The sequence below is a fragment of the Trichosurus vulpecula genome, chromosome 4 (genome assembly GCF_011100635.1).
Source record: "Trichosurus vulpecula isolate mTriVul1 chromosome 4, mTriVul1.pri, whole genome shotgun sequence".
Taxonomy (NCBI): Eukaryota; Metazoa; Chordata; class Mammalia; order Diprotodontia; family Phalangeridae; genus Trichosurus; species Trichosurus vulpecula.
Window position 1 is genome coordinate 159,918,715 of NC_050576.1, and position 21,580 is coordinate 159,940,294.

General features: G+C 41.3%; 1 protein-coding gene across 1 annotated transcript in view; it reads right to left on the minus strand.

The window, feature by feature from the left end:
* Window positions 1-12,023: 12,023 nt before the first annotated feature.
* LOC118845708 (SLAM family member 7-like) overlaps window positions 12,024-21,580 on the minus strand; it is a 28,933-nt gene continuing 19,376 nt past the window's right edge. The window contains exons 3-7 of the mRNA XM_036753713.1: window positions 18,279-18,575; window positions 17,780-17,899; window positions 17,412-17,503; window positions 16,887-16,977; window positions 12,024-12,373 (exon numbers count right to left, since the gene is read on the minus strand). Coding sequence (XP_036609608.1) covers window positions 16,894-16,977; window positions 17,412-17,503; window positions 17,780-17,899; window positions 18,279-18,575 — 593 coding nt within the window. The 3' untranslated portion in view covers window positions 12,024-12,373; window positions 16,887-16,893. The remainder of the gene's footprint in view (window positions 12,374-16,886; window positions 16,978-17,411; window positions 17,504-17,779; window positions 17,900-18,278; window positions 18,576-21,580) is intronic.

The following is a 21,580-nucleotide window of genomic DNA, read 5'->3' on the forward strand; positions in this document are numbered from 1 at the left end:
GAGGGAACATGGGAAAACCTCCAGTTAAAAGGGATGTCCGGGCCAGCCATGTCTCATTCCTGTCCATGCTGTACTTGGGACTTTCTCTACCCTATCTTATAGTGGGTACCTCCCCCACTTTCCAGCTTCTGCGTATGTCTTCTCCCATTAGACTGGAAGGTCCTTGAAAGCAAGGACTACCTTTCTTTCTGCTCATATTTATATTCCTAGCACTTAGAATAGTTCATGCTAGCACATAGTAAATTCTTAATAAACGTGACTGACTGACTAGGAGGCATAGGAAATGTTGAGGGACAGAACCAGAATCCATAAGGAACTTTCCAGGTTAGAATATTCGAGTGAATCTAATAATAGTAAAAGTCTTACCCCTTGAGTTCAAGAAATCAATTTAACAAATTCACAGTCGGAGAGGCATGCCTAGTCAGTAATCTGAAAAAGATCTGACAGTTTTATGACTGTCAAAGAGAATCTCGATGCAATCTGTTGAATCATTTAAGATTGGATCATTACCATTTAAGATCATTTGAACCTCAGTAAGGGCCAGAGCCTGAACTAATCAACCAGAAGAAGCACCTCTGCCTAACAGATTTCCCTTCTTTGTAGTCTGAGCAAGCCCAGAATGCCCCTTCCTGACTCAACAACTACAAGGGCCAGATGAAGCTAAGAGCATTCTTCCGTTTATGCCATTAAGGAGAAGGCCCTTAACCCAAGACACTATCTTTAATAATGGGACTTTTCTTAATATTTTATGGACATATACTATGTTATGTCATGTTAATGGTAAAGGAAACACAGATATCCTGGGTTGTCATTTCAATTGACACTTTGTCAACTCTCTTATCTTACTGTATTTACAACTTACTCAATTAAGAAAATTCCTTTCTCATACTATGGTTAAACATATATGGAGCTCATAAATTTGAGTGACACAGACATTCTGAGTTGGGATTGTTCTAAAACATATTTAAAGCTTCTCATTCTTTTTATCAGACAGTCAGAATTTAAGTTCTGGCTCCGTGCATGTATTCTGCTAGCTTTAAGAGAATAAACAATATGAATTTATATATCACCTAGCCTATTTGCCTCTTTTAAAAAAATTTTCAGGTTGACAAATCTTATGTAGCATTAAGAGAGGTATACTGTCTGATACTAGAAAGGCAATAAGTCCATTTAACTCTGCCATGGTCAGATCACACCCAGAGTGCCATGGATAGTTCTGAGAGCCACATTTTGGAAAGTATACTGATAAACAGGAGATTATCCACAAGAGGGCAGACAAGATGGTGTCGATCTGAAATGAAGTAGACTACCAAAGTATCCTCACTAAAAACCCTGGAAAGCTAGTGCTCTTGTTAACTCCCTCTTACAGATTGAGGAAACTGGGTCAGACAGAGGTTAAATGACTCATCCAGAGTCGTACAGCCAGTAAGCATCAGAGTCTGGATTTGAACTTGAAGTCAGGAAGGATCCGAGTTCGAATTTGACCTCAGACCCTTTCTAGCTGTGTGCCTCTGAGCAAGTCACTTAACCTTTGTTTGCCTCAGTGTCCTCTTCCATAAAATGAAAATAATAACCCTTACTTTTAAAGGTTGTGTGAGGACCAAATGAATAGTATTTGTAATACACTTACCACAGTACCTGGCACATTTTAAGCACTATAGAAATGTTAGCTATTGACAATCATTTCAGATGATTTGAAACCCCAATAAGATCCAAAGCCTGAAACTAATCAAGCAAAATGCTTTACTTTGCTCTAAAAATGCCCTTTCCTGTGTCAGCAACTTCAAACACCAGATGAGATTGACAAGGAATATTCTTCCCACCAAGCCAGAATAGGGGGCTTCTCTTATCTTGACATCCTAAGGGCATATGCATATACAGGAGAAACATAGACCTCTTGGGAATTATAATTTCCAACTGACACTACCTTGTCAATTGTCTTGTCAATTTGTAACACAGAGACCACAGGTCTGAGGGACATAAACATCTTGACTTGTGATTGTTCTGAAATGTATTTAAAGCTGTTCGTTCATTTGTCAGACAGTCAGAACTTATGTTCTGGCTCCATGCAGCACATATCTGCTAGCTTTAAGGGAATAAACAATATGAATTTATAATCTCCTAGCCTGTTTGCCTCCTTCAACCAAACTTTCAGGTCCACACTATTAATATTTTTTAACCTGGAGAAAAGTCTTAAGAGGGGCATGATGGCTGTCTTCAAGCATTCAAATGGTTATTATGTGAACAAGGCTTTTCTGTTTTTCCCCCAGAAAGCAGAATAAGGAATAATAGCTAAAAGCTGCAAAGAAGCAGATTTAAACAAGGAAAATCTTCTCAAAAGTTAGAGATATTCAAAGGAGGAAGGGCTTTCATCAGAGGGCTTCAGAGAATGGGTAAACATTTGTACAATGCCCTGCAGAAGTGATTCTTGTTCAGGTATGGTTTGGACTAGAAGATGTCTGAGGTTCCTTTCAACTCAGAGGTTCTGTGATTCTTTGAACTCTGGTGTCTCACCAGACAGTTGAAAAGCAGCTGCTGCAGAGATGTTTGCTAGCCTGGGAGGAGGTATGTTGGGAACTCAGGGTGCATTAGCCTTAGCCCCATTTCTGACGCATTAAGCAGGAGGAAGAAGTGAGAGATGGGGGAGGTTGTGTGGGGTGAAAGAGAAGTATTGTCCCAGCCTTGCCCCTGCCCCAGCCTCTGAACAAAAATGACCACAAACCACAGCACTGACCACTAAGATTTCAGGCAGCTTGGGTCTGGGGAATGGAAAATCAAGTTTCCTCAAGATTGAGACTTCTAGTTTTTGCCTCTCAAATTTTTAACCTTATTGCTTACAGTGGAAGGAAACATGAGTAGCCATCTTGTCCAGTTTCCAAAATAGGTTTGTCACCTATCCATTGCAGACCAATAGACAAAAGGCATCCACCCCCTGTGCACCTGCACTTCATGGTATCTTAGGGTCAGAAGGGACTCCAGAAATCATCTTGCCCAACACTTACCATTACTGTCAAGTCCTGAAGTAAATCAAAACCATGAGATAAGGGAGATAACAATAATTCATTTAATTGAGACAGCAAAGCTGCTGCCCTGGGTGATATCTAATGCATTTTCCAACCAAAAAGACCCACAAAAATGTTTTTTATAGTTTTAGGAGTAGAGGGGAGGAGATAGGTGAGATAGTAAGGCCTGGTAAGGAGACCCCAGTGGACCTTGGCATTCCCGGCAAGAGAAGCCACTTCATTCTGGCTGTTTTGCTCTTCAAGCTGTGAATCCCAGTGGAAATGATGGAGACCTGGACCTCCAAAATACAACAGCTCCTGAACCTTCCCACACATCCCCACCTAGATATTCAATAATCCTTTCACCTGTCATTTCATTGTGGCAGCGTCCCACTCTCCTCCTCACCCAACCCTTCATTCTCTGTTACCTCTGTCCCGGCCCAACCCTTCATTGTCTATTACCTTCAGACCACCTGTAACCAGAATGGACTTTGTTTTCTTTGAATGACTCAGCTTACCTCATTGAGCTTCCCTGGACACTGGGGCTTGCTCTTCCAGGGCAGGAAGCCCAGCAACCATGCCAGGAATAAGAGAATTTCCTGTGTGATGAGTCATGGGGCTGGCTGAGGGGAGGTGTGTTAACCTGGTCTACGCTAGGGGGAGGGGCCAAGTCAAGAACCAATCGGCCCTGGTTGTTCAGGCGGCGCTTGATGATGTCAAAAACTCTATAAGAAGGGAGAGGACAGCTTGAAGATCCTCTCTTCCTTTTCCGGTTGGAGCCAGAGATGCCTACAGCCGAAGCTGAGCTGCCGGTAGCAGAGCTGACTGGAGGCTAGTGGGTAATCTTCTTACCGTAGAGGGGAAGCATGTATACGATTTTGCCTTATACCATCTCACTTCTCTGTGGCCTCCTCGTTACCCTTGTGAGGCGGACTTATTGGGCCTGGAAGCTTTTGATGAAAATATCAAAATGGGGACACTGGTTTGTGGGCTTGTTACTGTGGAGTGTAAATACATGCTTTAGTTCTCCTGCCTTCTGCCTAGAGAATTCCTTATATCCTGCGGTTCCAGACCTTTTAGGCACATATGAGATTCTCTTTGAAATCATAAATTCTGCCTTCCTAATATACCACCCCAGGCTATTTCCCACCCTCAATCCCATCTGGACCCCTACTCTGTTATCTCTGGTTGCTCCAGGCTATTGACTACTCTCTGATCACATCCAGATCTTCCCACAATCTTTCTCTATAAAAGTGTCCATCTTGCCCCCATTAAATTGCTCATATTCTTAAAATCTGGCCTGTTTCCATTGGCATCACAAATAGCTCACATTCTTAAAATCTGGTCCATTTGTGTTGGCATCACAAATGCAAGGATTCTTAAAATCCCCCCCCACTTCTATTGGCTGAACAATAAACTTTGTCTCTGACTAAAAGAAGGTTTGACTGGAGGAGGAACATATTTTATTCAATTCTTGCAAGATTTGGGCGTCGCCTCCACTAGGATGGACTAGTGGAAGGAGGCAGCTCACAAAGGCAAAGCACCAACATATATCCTATTGCAAAAGAACTCCCACCCACCACTATCCCTCCTCTCCATTGGCTGGGAGGCGGGTTTACAATCTAGGCATGAAAAGCTAGGCAAAGAACCAGGATATCGAGTATAGCCAATCTGAAACGTGTCTCCTTATTTAGCTACTGATGTGGCTATGATATGGCTAAGGTAAAAGAGAAGGAATGAGGAAGGAGAGGGGGACCTTCCTGGAGCAGACAACGAACATATCACAGGTAGTCCATTATCTCCTTATTTGGTAAATTTCTTGTGCTAGCACGAGAGAGGGGGAAGGGAGAGGCACCTGCAGCTTCAGGCCCTGACTTTCTAGAAGCTAGGTAAGTCACTACAAGGTTATATTCCAAGCCTCTCCCACTCCTTCAGACATTTCTTATTCCAGAAATATGAGAAGAGAGTAGCCCCTGTATTATTATCCTGTGAAGTCTTCACAAGTTATATCCCTCTCACTCACAAGTAATGTTACATTTGAGATTAATCATTTCTGTCCTTTTGATGGGGTACTTGGGTGTCTATGCTTGGACCCCAATTCTAAGATCACATTTCTCCCTAGCCCCAAAACACTGTCCCTGGCAGTTTCTCCCCAGCCTAAGGACAGTATGCCTTAGCAAAACACTTATCTCTCTTCCTGATACAGTAGCCAGCTGCACATATAGAATAATTCCAACCTCAAGCCAAGAGAAAGAGAAAAGACTCTTGGTCATTCTTATGCCCACCAGAAGAGGAAAAATTCTGCTTCGCTATATTTTGGGAAGAAGGAAATAGTTACAATCCGTATTCCCAAGTGATCAAAAAAAAAAGAAAAAAAAATTTACATGTACAAAAATATTTATAGGAGCTCTTTTAGTGATGGCAAAGAACTGGAAATTGAGGGGATGCCCATCAATTGGGGAATAACTGAATGAGTTGTGGTTTGTGATTGGGATGGAATATTATTGTTCTATAAGAAATGATGAGCAGGATGGTTTCAGAAAAACTGGGGAAGACTTATATGAACTGATACAGAATGAAGTGAGTAAAACTGGAATGTCATTTTACACAGTAACAGCAATATTGTAATGATGATCAACTGTGAAAGACTTAGCTACCTGGATCAAGACAATGATCCAAGACAATTCCAAAAGACTCATGATGAAAAATTCCATCTACCTCCAGAGAAAGAACTGATGAACTCTGAGTGCAAATTGAAGAATAATTTTCTTCACTTTCTTTATTTTTCTTGCTTTTTTTGCAACATGACTAATATGAAAATATGTTTTGCATAATTTCACATGTATGTTTTATATCAAATTCCCTGCTTTCTCTATGAGTGAGGTAAGGGCTGGAAGGAGGAAAAGAATTTGAAACTGAAATTTTTTTAAACTCTAAAATAAGTAATTTTTTTTACAAAATAAAAGGAAATAGCTTCAGAATGCTTTCCTGACAACACAATGAGACAGGCAGTATGATTATTAAAAGATCCACCCATAGATAAGGAAATGGAGGTCTACATTAGTTAAGTGACTAAAAGATGGAAAACTGATGTCTAAAAACCTTATCATCTAACGGAATGGAGTGACATCACACACGCACACACATACACACACACACACACACACACACACACACACACCAGTATGTTACAAGGTACAAAGTGAGACAGGCAAAAAAGAAGTCTAGATCAAATATCCACGATTTACTCAGTGCTCAAATCCATTTCACCAGCATAGATAGACATTTGTCATAACTCACAGTCTTAGGTGCTTAAGGTTCAAAAATAGTTGAGAGATTTACTCATACTTGCCTACATAGTAGACTTCAGAAGTAGGGGGCAGCTAGGTGGCGCAGTGAGTAGAGCACCGACCCTGGAGTCAAGAGGACCTGAGTTCAAATTCGGCCTCAGACACTTGACACATGTACTAGTTGTGTGACCTTGGGCAAGTCACTTAATCCCAATTGCCCTGCCAAAAAAATAAAAAATCTAAAAAGGTTTAAAAAAAGACTTCAGAAGTAGGATCTGAAACTGGGTCTTCCTGACTCCAAATCTACCACGTAAAATTTACTATGTCAATCTGCTTCTAGGACTGAGGGAGAGAAGAGATAGACCATACAAGATGGTAATTGGAGGTGATGGCAGGGACAAGGGAAGGGCTTTGTTTGGTTTTGTTTTTAAGAGGGAAGAGCTAAGAAAGTTTGTAGTCAGTCAGGAAGGAAACAGTTATGGGACATAGCTGACTATGGTTCCACTCTCTCAGGGCCAGACCTGAGACTCCCTCCCTCCGGGTTCTCAGGTATCCTGAGGCCATCAGGATTTATCTTTTGCTATACATCTGCTCAAGCCCCCATCAGCTGCATTTTAAGCCCAGTGACTGGAACCTGAGTTCTATTTAACCATTTAATATTGATGGGCTTTTATGAAGAGTAAATGTCCTTCATAGATACAGTAAGAACAAGTGTACAAACATTTCCCTCAATGCCTCAGCAACAAAATCCTCCCTATACTGCCTCTGTCTCCCCAGGTAGGGGATTAGGCTCATAATTTTGCTCAGTTCCTATATATGGTAGGTCCCACCAAGTCAGCCTTGCTGCCAGATTCTGCTGGGCTAGAGTCTCAAATCCTTGCTTCTGCAGAGGGTTGCTGCCATGCTGGTTGCAGCACCTGGCCTGGATTCCTGGACTTCCAATCAGTCAATCCATCAATAAACATTTATACATACCAGGCATGGTGTTAAGTGTCTCAAGATCCCTAAGGCTCATACAAGCAGCCTAGATGAGAGTCTGTACTTCCTGCCCCCAGAACAGAAAAGAACCAACAAAAAGGCCAAAGACCCAGGACCTTTTCTTGTAGGTAACCTGATCTGCAGGGTGGCCTCTTGGCCCTTCCTTTCCATCTCATTTCTCTGACCATAAACCACTGGTAAAGGAATCAACTTATTTCCCGAGTCATGAATGCAGCAAAAGCCATGACCAGTGCTGACTTTAGCCAATTCAAAGGCACCAACAGCTACAACTATACCACTGATGGAAAAATGCTCCTCTCAACCACTTAGCTGTTACAAAGAAATAGGGATTGTGAGCATGTCAAGAGGTGTGATGGATGGCTCTCAGGTCCCTGGGAAATAGGGAGAGCTCCAAACATAAATCCCTCAGTGAATAGCCAGGGCTGGTCAAAGCAATATACTTTACCAGAGGGTGAGATCATCCAGAGTGCAAATGATTTTTGTTATGCCGAGCTCAGGGCACAGCCTGCTTGCTGGGCATTAGTTTTGAGAAACAGGGTGTCTCCAAATATCTTGACACTAGTAGTCTTGACTTTTGTCTTACCACTGGACTTAGATGACTCTGGAAGAGGGTGAGGCTGATGACTGTGCAACTCTGCCTCACTTAATTCCAATACATCCACGAGTCAAGACATCACTCTATGATGTCATTGGTCCTCTTTGAAAAGAAAGAACAAGCAACACTATTCCTGAGTAACCTTATTTCATATATATATATATTTAGTTTTAGTTTTCAACGTTCATTTCTATAAGATTTGGAGTTCTAAATTTCCACCCCCCTCAATTTCCAATTCTTAACCACCACAAAAAAGAGCTGTTATAAATATTTTTGTACAAGTGGGTCTTTTTCCCTTTTTCATAATCTCTTTGGGATACAGACCTAGAAGTGGTATTGCTGGGTCAAAGAGTATGAACTGTTTTATAGTCCTTTGGGTATAGTTCCAAATTGCTCTCCAGAATGGTTGGATCCGTTCACAACTTCACCAACAATGAATCAGTGTTCCAATTTTCCCACATCTTCTCCAACATTTATCATTTTCCTGTTTTGTCATGTTATTCAATCAGATAGGTGTGATGTGGTATCTCAGAGTCATTTTGATTTACATTTCTCTAATCAATAGTGATTTAGAGCATTTTTTCATGTGATTATAGATAACTCTAATTTCTTCATCTGAAAACTGCCTGTTCATATCCCTTGACCATTTATCTTATTAGGGAATGACTTGTATTCTTATAAATTTGATTCAGTTCTCTGTGTATTTTAGAAATGGGGACTTTTCATAGATACCAACTGTAAAAATGGTTTCCCAGCTTTCTGCTTCCCTTCTAATCTTGGTTGAATTGGCTTTGTTCATGCAAAAACTTTTTAATTTAACGTAATCAAATTTTGCATTTCATGATGTTCCCTATCTCTTATTTGGTCATAAATTCTTCCAATCTTCATAGATCTGACAAATAAATTATTCCTTGCTCTCTTAATTTGCTTATAGTATCAACTGGGTAATTTTCAAAGCATTATGGGTAACCCACTTAGCAAACTGCAAAGATCTTGACAGAAACTGTGGTGAAGGAACTTCTGTTAACCACAACATTCCCAGTGTCATAAAAATGAAGCTTGGAAGCAAGATAGATGGTCTTTGATTCTACATTCCTGCCAGCAACAAAATTGCTGATACCTCTATACTTAACACTTAGGATTTGTAAGACAGATAACACTAGCACACAGGATGACTGCTAGCACAGGTTCACTCTTTATCTGGTCAAACAGGAAAGACAGCTTCAAAGGAGTTAATAATCTTACTTTATTCTAGTCTAGTCTTCTCACAAGGGTTGTTGATAATGGAAGCACCAACTCCTACAGCATTCTCTAATCACCCTTCTCACAGCGCCAGCTGGGTAAGAAGGGGGGGCAACTAAACCTATGTCTCAATGGGATCAATCAAAATAGGCACAGCTTGTGCACTCCCCTAAATCCCCTCAAGCCTCAATAGGGCTTGGTTGAGGCAAACACAGATTTTCCCCAAGCCTCGATGGGGTCCAGTCAAGGCACACACAGCATTCCAGCTCGTGCATTCAATGCTAAGGGTTCCCCCAAGCCTTGATGGGAGCCAGTCAAGGCACACACAGCATTCCAGCTTGTACATTCAACCCTAAAGTTTCCTTATTCCTTGACCAGTGCCCATCTACCTTATAGGACAACAGACAAAGAAGGCATATTGCCAGCAATAGCCTGACAAGTTTACATTACTTCATCCCTATATCTCGCTGTGCAGTCACAATGGATGTTTACAATTTAAGCACAAATGTTTATATTATTTATCATATAATGCCACGCAAGCGTAGTGGAGATGTTTTGAACCAAAATCATGAGAACTCATATCTAATATCTGGGAACAAGAAATTGTTATGGCTATTGATCCTGGGAAACTGAACTGTAAGAAATAATAATAAAAATTCACCTTACACACACTAAAATCCACCTTACTTATAGGATTCAACTATGCAGAAAAGGATTCTAGAATACTGGAATGGGGAAAGAGCAGAGGTAGCTCCATTGAGAGGAATTTCAGACTTTGGCCTTGGCCTTTTCTTCTCCATTTCTTTTCTTTCTTTTTTTTTTTTTTTGGCCTTTTCTTCTCTATTTCTAAGGCTTTCTCCTCTCCCCACTTCCTACTTCAGATAATAGTTTCCCTATGGTCACATCAATCCTATTCCTTTCTTCCTGCTCCCTCCCCTAGACAACTTCTACTTTACATTGCTGAGCCCAGGAGGAAAAGGTTCTTTCTTGTATCTATTATGATCTGTTTCTTCTAGCTTTTGATTACTGAACCCAAGTGTTTCTCCTCCATAGAGAAGGCTCCAGGGCACCTTGGCCAAAGGAGGGAGCAGAACAGGCAATGTCTCCCTCTGAGTGATAATAGCCCAGGACAAAGAGAAGTACCTTCCCTAAGGTGAACTGCTTGCAGTATTTTTTTTTAATCTGGAAGGTCTTTGGCAGAGTTCAGGGCAAACCCAAACAGATGACAAAAGTCTACCTGAATTCATTCCTCAATGATTAACCAACTCCCCCTAATCATACTTGCCCCGTCCCAGTGATTCTGAACACACACACACACACACACACACACCTCTCACAATTTTCACTAAACAATTTAAAAAATAATTTTCTCAGTTCACACTTTATTTAAATAAAATTAATAATTCATCATAATTTAATAAAGATGTACAAGCAAATCAATATGGGTGTTACTGGATATGGGTATTAATGGAATCATTTATTATTTTCATCTGCATAACTTGTTTTAAAAATAATAACAAAGGGTAGGGATAGCGACTGGACCTATAATTTCATTGGTTCAAGAATCTGATGGATGAAGAAACTCCCTTTACTAATGCAGATTGACAACATCTGTGCAACTTAACTTAGTCTTTGAGAGTTGGCTGGGGCATTGAGAGTTTAAGTGATTTGACCAGGTTTACACAGTTGATGTGGATTAGAGACAGAACGTGAATCCAGGTCTTTCTAACTCTTTTTGTTGTTCATTTGTTTTTCAGTTGTGTCTGGCTCTTTGTGACCCCTTTTGGGGTTTTCTTGGCAGAGATACTGGAATGGTTTGCCATTTCCTTCTCCAGCTCATTTTACAAATGAGGAAACTGAGGCCAACAGGGCTAAGTGACTTGCCCAGGGTCACACAGCTAGTAAGTGTCTGAGTCCGGATATGAACTCATGAAGATGAGTCTTCCTGTTTCCAGGCCCAGCATTCTATCCACTGTGTCATCTAGCTGCCTTTAAATGAGTCCAAAGTTCAACGATAATATTCCTGCGATGGACAGGCTTGTTTTTTGTCACAAAGTTTCTTACAACGTAACATCGTTGATGTTATTGCTATTTGCAATTATTTCTCAACCACTACTCAAGATTAATGTTCTATCTCTGAGTAGCTGCAGTAGAAAACCCCATTTAATACAAATGTAATATTAATAATAATAACATTTATACCAAACAGAGCATTTATTGAACATTTACTATGGAATAAGCATGGTGCTAAGCACTGAAAACATAAATACAAAGAAAGAAGAAAAACAGTCCCTATTCTCAAGGAATTTACATTCTAAGAAGGAAAGATAACATATTAAAGAAAGCCGAGGGATGCCCACCAGTTGGAGAATGGCTGAACAAGTCATGGTATATGAATGCAATGGAATACTATTGTTCTATAGGAAATGATGAGCAGGCAGATTTCAGAAAGACCTCAAAAGACTTATATGAACTGATGCTGAGTGAAGTGAGCAGAACCAGGAGAATAATATACACAGTAACAGCTGCATTGTGCAATGGTCAACTTTGATGGACTTAGGTCCTCTCAGCAGTACAATGATTGAAGACAATTCCAAAAGACTCAAGATGGAAAATGCTATCCACATCCAGAGAAAGAACTAATGAAGTCTGAATGCAAATCGAAACATATTATTTTCATTTTTTGTTTTTTCTTTTTCACAGTTATTCCCTTTTGTTCTGATCTTTCTTTTACAACATGACTGATGTGGAAATAGTAATATGATTAATAATATGATAATTAACATTATTAATATGAAAATAAGTATAATCTATATTGGGGAGTTGGGAAAGGAGGGAGGGAGAAATATTTGGAACTCAAAACCCTAAAAATGAATGTTGAAAACTACCTTTACATGTAATTGGAAAAAAATACTATTAAGTTGGGGTGGGGAAATAAAATAGAGCTGAAAAGGAAATATTGGGGGGCAGTGGATAAGTTGTAAGTGTCAGGAGCCTCTAGAGTCTTGTGAGAAGTAAAAGAGTGATTGTGGCTGGCTTGGGCACTTTCTCAAATGAAGAAGGACTTCACCAATTAAAAAAGGGGACCATTAAGTAGAAGGATCTTCTAGGGTGAGAAGAACTTTTGGGTGGAGGAATCTTCCAGAGGGAGAAGACTGTTCGGCATAGTAGAGAAGTCCAGAGAGTCAGGAACAGAGCCAGGAGAGTAGTAAAGGAGTATAATCAATGTGGCCAACTTAATTCACCTATAGCCAAGATATAATGAGATGTTCAGATTCAAATGTTTGTTCAATATATTATTAATCAATCAATCAGCACTTATTTCTTAAACAGCTATTATTTGCCAGGCATTATGCTAGGCACTGAGTACAAAGCACATGTACGAAGAATTAAGCAACCTTTACTCCTAATGAGCTTACATTCTAATGGGGGAGATAACATACACACATAAAATTGTACACAGTATAATGCAAAGTTAACAAACATAAACATATACAAAGTATTTAAGTACAATGTAGTCTGAAAAACCTTCACAGCTGATCCATTCATCCTTGGTTGTTATTGCCCTATATCCCTCCTGTCTTGCAGCTAAACTCCTTGAGAAGACCACATAAAATAGATCCCTTTACTTCCTTTCCTCACACTCTATTTCTAAACTCTTGGAAGTTTGGCTTCCCACTTCATCATTCAACTGAAATTACCCTCTCCAAAATTACCAGTGATCTCTTACTTACCACATCTAATGGTCTTTTCTGAATCCTCATTCTTTTTGACCTCTCTGAATTCTCTGACACTGTCAATCACTTTCTTGTCCTTGATTCCATCTTCTCTCCATTGTCTTAGCACTGCTCTCTCCTGATCCTCCTACCTATGTGACCACTCCTCAGTCTCCTTTATTAAATCTTCACCCAGGCCACTACTACTAACATGAGTGTCCTCCAATACTCTTCTCCCTCCCTCTTCACTTTATTTGGTGATCTCATCAGCTCCCACTGTATTCAATTATCATCTCTGTTCACTTCTGGGCAGTTAGGTGGTACAGTGGATAGAGTGCTGGGCCTGAAGTCGAGAAGATTCATCTTTCTGGCCTCACACACTTACTAGCTATGTGACCCTGGGAAAGTCATTTAACCTTGTTTGACTCAGTTCCTCACCTGTAAAATGAGCTGGAGAAGGAATGGCAAACTACCCCAGTATCTTTGCCAAGAAAACTCCAAATGGAGTCATGAAGAGTCGGACACAACAAAAAGACGGCAGATGCTCACTTCTGTGTACTTGCCTCTTAGCTCACTATCCTATCTGCTCCAACTCTACAATGGTTGTTTTTATCCCATAAAGATCCCTTCCCCACCTGCTTTCCACCTTCCCTTTATGTGTTATTCACTCATTAAAATATAAGTTCCTTGATAGTAGGGACCATCTTGTTTTCTTGTTTTTATAGCCTCAGCACTTTTGCATCCTCACTATATTACAGTACTTGGCACAAAGTAAGAACTTGTTAAATATTTTATCTAATCTAACCTATTCAGGTAATTCTCAGATCTATTTATCCAGCCCTGACCTCTCTTCTGAATTTTAATCTCACTTCTTTTGCTGCTTATAGGACATCTCAAACTGAATTTCCTATAGACAGCTTAATCTCAACCTGCCAAAACTGAACTCATATTTCCCCCCAACCCACCACCTTCTATACTTTCCATTATTGTCAAGGGTACCACCATTCTCCTATCACCTAGACTCACAACCTTGGTGTCATCCTTGACTCCTCAATGTGTCCCACCATGCCCCCTACCCCACCATGTCCAATCTTCTGCTAAGTCCTATCAGTTGTCCCATCGCAACATCTCTCGTATGTGCCCCTTACTCTTCTCTAACACCATCATCCACCTGATGTGGGCCATCATCACCTCACTAATAGACTGTTGAAATAGTTTGCTTCTTGTCTCCCTGCCGCAAGTCTCTCCCTACTCCAGTCCAACTTCCATTTCCCCCTCAAAGCAATCTTCCTCAAGTGCAGTCTTGACCATGTCACCCCTAGTCAATAAACTCCAATGACTCCCTGTTAATTTCAGGATCAAATCTAAAATCCTGTTTGGCTTTTCAAGTCCTTTATAACCTAGTGCCTTCCTAGCTCTAATTTTATTACATTTTTCTCCCTCTACATACTCTATGATGCAATTACATAGGCCTCTTTTCTGCTCTTCCCACAAGACATTCCATGGTGACCCCATGGCTTTTCACTGGATGTCCCCCATGCCTGGAATATTCTCCCTCTTTGTCTTCAAGTTGCAGGTAAAATTTCAGTGCCTTCCCTCTGAGATAACTTCCAATTTACCCTGTAAATACATAAGTTTATTTTATGTACATGGTTGTTTGCATGTTGTCTTCTCTATTAGAATGTGAGCTTCTAAAGGTCATGGATTATTTTTGCCTTATTTTGTATCCCCAATTCTTAGCATAGTGCCTGGAACATATTAAGTGCTTAATAACCATTTGTTTATTTAATTTGACTTGGCGTCTAGCATTTAGGGATGTATATGCCCCTATACAGTCCTCCTTCCCACCAGCATACATATATATACATCTGTATATATATATGTACATACATCTTTGTTTGCTCATACATGTAGCCTGGAAAGAGATAAAAGGCATATATGAGCAAAGATTGCATTTTGTCCAGTCATTTTTCAGTTGTGTCTGACTCTCCATGACTCCATTTGGGGTTTTCTTGGCAAAGATACTGGAGTGGTTTGACATTTCCTTCTCCAGCTCATTTTACAGATGAGGAAACTGAGGCAAACAGGGTTAAGTGACTTGCTCAGGGTCATATAGCTAGTAAGTGTCTGAGACTGTATTTGACCTCAGAAAGATGAGTCTTCTTGACCCAGGCCCAGCACTCTATCCACTGTGCCATCAATCTACCCAAACATGGCATAAGCAAGCATTCTCCCCAGTGGGGAGAATAATGGAAATTTTGGGTTAATGTGTATGTAACCCTTGGCTCAAAGAGCCAATTGCATTAGACTCTCTCCTCATTGGTGGAGAATGATTACTAAATGCCCCCTGCCTGTGTGAGGGGCAGGTGGAATTGGTGAGAGTGGGAAAGAAGAGAGATCTGGGTTCCTCTGGTTTCCATGTAAGAGAGAGAAGATATGCAATTTCAACCTCTCTTCAGGTTGCTGAAGGGAGAGAAAGACTCTGGGAAGAAACTGACAGGTAGAGAATCCAACAGTCATTGTCATGTCCCTGTTACCCATTTGCTACACTACAGACTTTGGGAAATTTCATCCTGGGTGAGATCTGAGAGCCTCTCTTGGTTGAGCTGAGTTATCTTTCTCCTAATTGAAGAGTTCATTCTTTCTGTCTGGCATATATCCTCCCATACTTCCCATGTCCTCCTTTCTCTGATTTCTGTTTGGTCTCAATTTGGACAAATGGGTTTCTTTGCTATTTGCTGTATGTGTTCACTGTGGAACTGGCATGTGGTGGCAGGGGGGTCAAGCCTTATATAGAGAGCCTGGGGTACTCTTTTCCCATTAAGGAATAGCAATCGAGAATTTATCTTGAACCTAAAAACTTCTTCCTCTAGACTAGTCATATTTAATGGAGCAAATAGAGCAAATGGAGCAAATATTTCTAGTCCAGTAATCCTCTAACCCCAACCTCCTGCTTCCTCTCCTGGCAGGAATCACCCCCTAGAGAAGGGTGAAGGGAAGAGATAATAATGATATCTATTCTTGCCTCTCTGCAAGCCAGCTCTGGACAGAACAAGGTGGACATACAAAGCCACATGGGGAAAAATAATAGCAATACATACACACACACACATACCCCCTTTATGTGTGCAAATTGACTCATGTCTAAGAGGTACATTTATGCAATAGGGTCTGAAATCAAAGCAATTCTGTACTCCGAAGGATAATTACAAAATGACTCATATTAGACCTCCAGTTAGAGAATAAAACTCTCTAACAATAGGCTGAAGGTTGCACTCCTAGCCCTATGCTAGGAAACATTCTTCTCTCCTAATGACTCCCACTGCACACTCAAGCAACAAACGAAGGGGAATCCAGAAATATAAAGATAGGGTCGACCATAAGTCCTTATGAGAAATAATATTAAATCTGGTAAAAGTGTTATTTAACACACTAAATTTAAGAAAAACCTAAAAGGAAGTAAGGCTGGAGCAGGGTAGGGCATTCTGATGTTCCTCTCTCTCTTAGCTAACTTGTGATCCTGTACTGGGTCAAGCACCCTCAATAAAACACACATGCATCTTCTAGCTTAATTATTTAAATGAAGGTCACCTCTCATGGTCTTAAAGAAAGGACCTACAGATGTTTCAATCAGTAGCTGCTGCCACGTCCACACCACGGTGTGAGACAACCTCTGTCCCTCCCTTTGTCCACCCTCATTCTCTTCAAGAGCATCCCCACCCCACAACTCTCACTGTAACCGTGCCTAAAAAATTCCATGTCCTCCCCCCTGCAAGGGCTGATCTCTAGTGAGTTTCCTCTCTTCCCAAATTAAGAAGAATTGCAAATAGCAGAGATGTTTTGTGGCTGGCCCACCCCTTGTGAGGGGTAGTTACATGTGAATGAGAAGATCTTAGGAAGCCAGACAGGTAGGCGAAATACTTTCAAATACATTGACCTGTTGGGAGAGGGGTTAAGGCTTGCATGTTGAGACCCTGAGTTCCCTTTTTATATCCTACACCAGCTTAAATGTCTAGAATCTCCCCAACTATATCCTCATTACCTGAGCATTATCGGGTCATCTTCTGAATCTCACTGTAAATGGTAATGGGGAGATTCCTCTCTGGTGGCTGCTGCTCACAAGCTTCTTGGCTCTGGAAGATAAGAAAGATATTGGGACTTCGGTGGTACTGGGGGAATAAAATTGGACATTTGGGGAGGGACACAGAGTCAGATTTCTCGCAGGGACAGGAGAAACACACAATGGTTTATATTTATTTTGTGTCCCTACAGCACCTAGCATAGAGCCATCTGTATCAGAGATCATAGGATGGTCATAGAATGTGACTGACTGGGAAAAATTTTGAATCCAAAGAGGGGTATAGTGATTTGCCCCAAAATCATACAACTAGAATTGAACTGAGGTCTCCTAGCCAGTACTCTCTCTGCTACAGCATCCTGACTTACCTTTTGCATCAGTTAAGTAGAAGAGGGCAGAAGGCACAGGATGTGTAAAGCCTGTGGGAGTAAAGAACTGAAGGAAAGAAGAGCTTCACGGAGCTATTAGGAGTTCCCAACCCTCAGTCACCTGGTTCTGGACCTCAGGAGGCCTGTCAGGGTTCAGCACTGCATATTGGATGCTGATATCACTATCTCTCTGATTCTTTGAAGAATCCATAACTGAATCAATAAATAGAGAAGACAGAGATTTGATTTTCCCCACACTCTAAGAGGTAGCATCCCAACTCCCTCTCCCCAGCCCCAATACAGACCTAGGGCTCCCTGACTCTGTGAGGCTTTGACTCAACTTCCTCTAGCTGCCTGACAGGACCCTCCCCCCTTTTAGAATAAATGCTACACCCATCACCCTTTAGGCACCACCCCTGTCCAAAACTAGCAGGGGAGGGGCCCCTAATTAAGAAGGGAAAGGAGAAAATCCTCGCCTTCAACCAATACCTTCTTTCTTTTCTTTTCTTCTGCAGATCCACAGTCCAATCCCCAGGATCCCCAACAATATGAGTAGAAGGAAAATTCCAATCGGCCAGTGAGGCCTTGAGAGATCTGACATGAGCCAGCCTTTAGAGAACAGAAAAGGTAAGAACAGGAAGGAAATGGGAGAGACTCCAATTTAAGGGGGAAAGAGATGGAACCTTGACTGACAGAATGGTGATAAGTGGCCAAGAGAGGAGAGGGCAGGAACACAACATTTGGGCCTAATTTATTTCAGCTCAACAAAAATTAAGTTCCTGGATGCCTGAGGGGATAGTGGTACCTTTAACTGAAATACCTAATTGGAGGCTAGAGAAATGGTGAGGGTAAATGACCAGCCCTCTGCCCCTTTCCCCAAAGTCCCCCCACCTTCATAGCTCTTCTTCTCTTCCTCCTTGATTCCCACCACACCATCAGCTCCACCCCACATCCTCCCTCCTCCCCCACCCAAGGAGGCCACACTCACTTGAATTCTTACAGGCATCACGAAGTTTCAACGTGGAGTTTTTCTGCTCTGCAGGGTTCTTGGCTATGCAGGTGAGGGAGGAGTCCTGGACACTCCATGGCAGGGACAGATTCACTATACTAAAGTTAGAGAGCAGCCCTAGACTCTCCTCCTGTAGTAGCATGTTAGGGATATCTCCACTTTCCCAGGCCACTATCACCTCCTTTGTGTCTCCCGTGACCTCACATGCTAAGGTGAGGTTGCACCAATCTGACGTCAGGAAACTTGAGAGTACCTTGATCTCAGGGAAGATGGGCTCTGAGAACAAAAGAGAGACTAAGATTCAAATATAATAGGGGACTAGCCAAAACCCAATCCTCACAACCATGAGCAGCTTGTTTGGCCTGTATAACCCCCATGGCAAAGAGATGGGCTTTTAATTTGCTGTGGAGACAGAACTCGGTGTGCATTGGAAAGTCAAAAGTGTCCAGCCTTTTTTTCCTGCCTGGTTGGTTCAAGTGAAGAAGACTTACTATGAGATTTTGTGTGGGAAGGGGCCACATAGCCTCCTCACCAGATGCACCAGATGTGCCACGTGGCCTGTGAATATGGACCTCTGTTCTTTTTCTCGTTTCATTTTAGGTGAAGGAGTATTGGAGATGGCTATGACTTTGTGAGCTTGTGAAGGTTGGGAGAGTGAGCCATCCCAAGTCCAGTGACAGGAGTCCAGGCCACAGTTTGATGACTGATAGCAAGAAAATTCCAAGGAATGAGAGCCAAGCCTAGGAGTACCTAAGATACCAAGTGCTCCATTGCTTATGATGAATGTAGAAATGAATTTGGTGCAGTGACTGTTCACAGAAGCCACTCTAAGCCTGAGTCCACTCTCCTCCGAAACTTAAGCCTAAGAGACAGTGTACCCCCTGGTTATAGGGGGTTGTACATCTGTTCTCTTCTTCTCAGAAAATAACCCCTTGTAAAGGCTAACTGGTGAAAATTGGTTAAATGATACTGGGGAACTATTTATTGGCAGTTATCCTTCTGGAAAACACTGGGGTGGCAGTTTGAGCTAATAGCATTAGAAAAGCATTTATACCCCACCCCCAGTGTCTTGGGGATTCCTCTAGAACCCTGTGGACAGGTAGTGCCTTGCACTGGCTCTTAACTCACCAGTGTGATTGAGAGTTGGAATGAGAATCCTCAGAGCTTTGTAAAAGCTACACAAGGACCAGAGAAGCTCCTGGACGAGGTTCTACAAGTATCCGATCAATTGATACCAAAGCACCTTCTCCTCGTTTTTTAAAGATGGAAACAGAAGCCATGGAAAGGACTAAGGCCCAGGTGAACCAAGAGAATCAGAAGCAGGATGTCCTCTCTTCCCTTACCTGCTTGGTGGTGTTCCACAAACGACAGTTTGGCAACCCTTTCAGAAGCATAAGGGAAAGGGGAATAAACACTTACTAAGTGTCTACTATGTGCTAGGTAGGCACTGCGCTAAGCAGTTTACAACTAGTCTGTCATTTGATCCTCACAACAACCCTGTGATTGAGGTGCTACTATTATCCCCATTTTACAGTTAAGGAAACTGAGTCAGGTAGCAGTTAAGTGACTTGCCTAGAGTCACCCAGCTACTTTTCTCTGGAGCCAGATTTGAACTCAAGCCTTCCTGACTCCAGGCTTGGGACTCTATCCATGGCACCACCTACCTCTGAGGAAAGAACCTCAGAGATCAACTAGTGCCACCAGTTTCTCTTCCAAAATCTCCTCTACACAGCGATGACCCCATATGGAGTTGCAAAAGATTTGGCAACAGTAAAAGGTTTCTAAACACACAAGGACCAAAAATTAATTCAAAATAAACATGTAATGAATCCAATGTGTTTCTGGCAGCACTTGCCTGTGTGGCATTGCACAGCTTCACAGCAGCCTTGGTTCTGAACACAAAGCATGCACACTTTGTACTGTGTATGCCCTCAGGCCACACGACGCCAAGGAATGCTGCCAAAACATGAAAAGGGGTCTCAAGTGGAAAAAGTTTAAGGAGTCCTGCTCTACAACATAACTGATAAGAGGTCATCCTCTTGAAGCTTTTTCTTGAAGAACACTAATGAGGGGGAAAGAAATGCCTCCTGAGGCAGCCTATTCCTACTTTAAGATGATTCTAATTATTGGAAAGCTTATTTCCTGCTGCAAGTTTTGTTATTGTTTGGTCATTTTTCAGGTGTGTACAATTCTTCATGGTTCCATTTGGGGTTTTCTTGGCAAAGATACTGCAGTGGTTTGCCATTTTCTTCTCTAGCTCATTCTACAAATAAGAGAATTGAGGCAAACAGGGTTAAGTGACTTGCCCAGGGTCACACAGCTACTAAGTGTATGAGACTGGATTTGAACTCACAAAGATGAGTCTTCCTAACTCTAGGCCCAGGGTGCTATCCACCACACCACTTCACTGCCCCTACTTGCTACAAGTTTAAATTTATTCATTTGAAGAAGAAAAGGTCAGGAGTATCAAGGGAATTAATGCAAAAGTGCAAAGGAAGGTGGTCTAGTTGTACCAGATTTAAAACTATATTATAAAGTGGCAATCACTCTACAATCTCTTGGTACTGGCTAAGAAACAGAGTGATGGATCAGTGGAATAGGTGAGGTATACAAGACAAGTAGTAAATGACTATGGCAATCTATTGTTTGATAAACCCAAGGGCTCTAGCTTCTGGGATAAAAACTCACTATTTGGCAAAAACTGCTGGGAAAACTAGAAAAGAGTATGGCAGAAACTAGGAATAGACCAAAATCTCACATCCTATACCAAGATAAGGTTGAAATGGGCACATGATTTAGACATAAAGGGTGACACGATAAACAAATTTGGAGGGCAAGGAATAGTTTACTTGTCAAATCTATGGGGAAGGGAAGAATTTATGACCAAATAAGAAAGAACATTATCAAATGTAAAATGGATAATTTTGATTACATTAAATTAAAAAGCTTTTGTACAAATAAAACCAATGCAACCAAGATTAGAAGAAAAACAAAATCTGGGAAGCAATTCTTACAGGCAGTGTTTCTGATAAAGGCCTCGTTTCTCAAATATATAGAGAACTGAATCAAATTCGTAAAAATACAAGTCATTTCCCAATTGATAAATGCTCAAAAGATACCAAGAGGCAGTTTTCAGATGAAAAAATCAAAGCTATCAATGGTCATATAAAAATGCTCTAAATCATCATTGATTAGAGAATTGCAAATTAAAACAACTCTGAGGTACTACCTCATACATACCGGGTTAATGAATATGACAGAAAAGGAAAATGACAAATGTT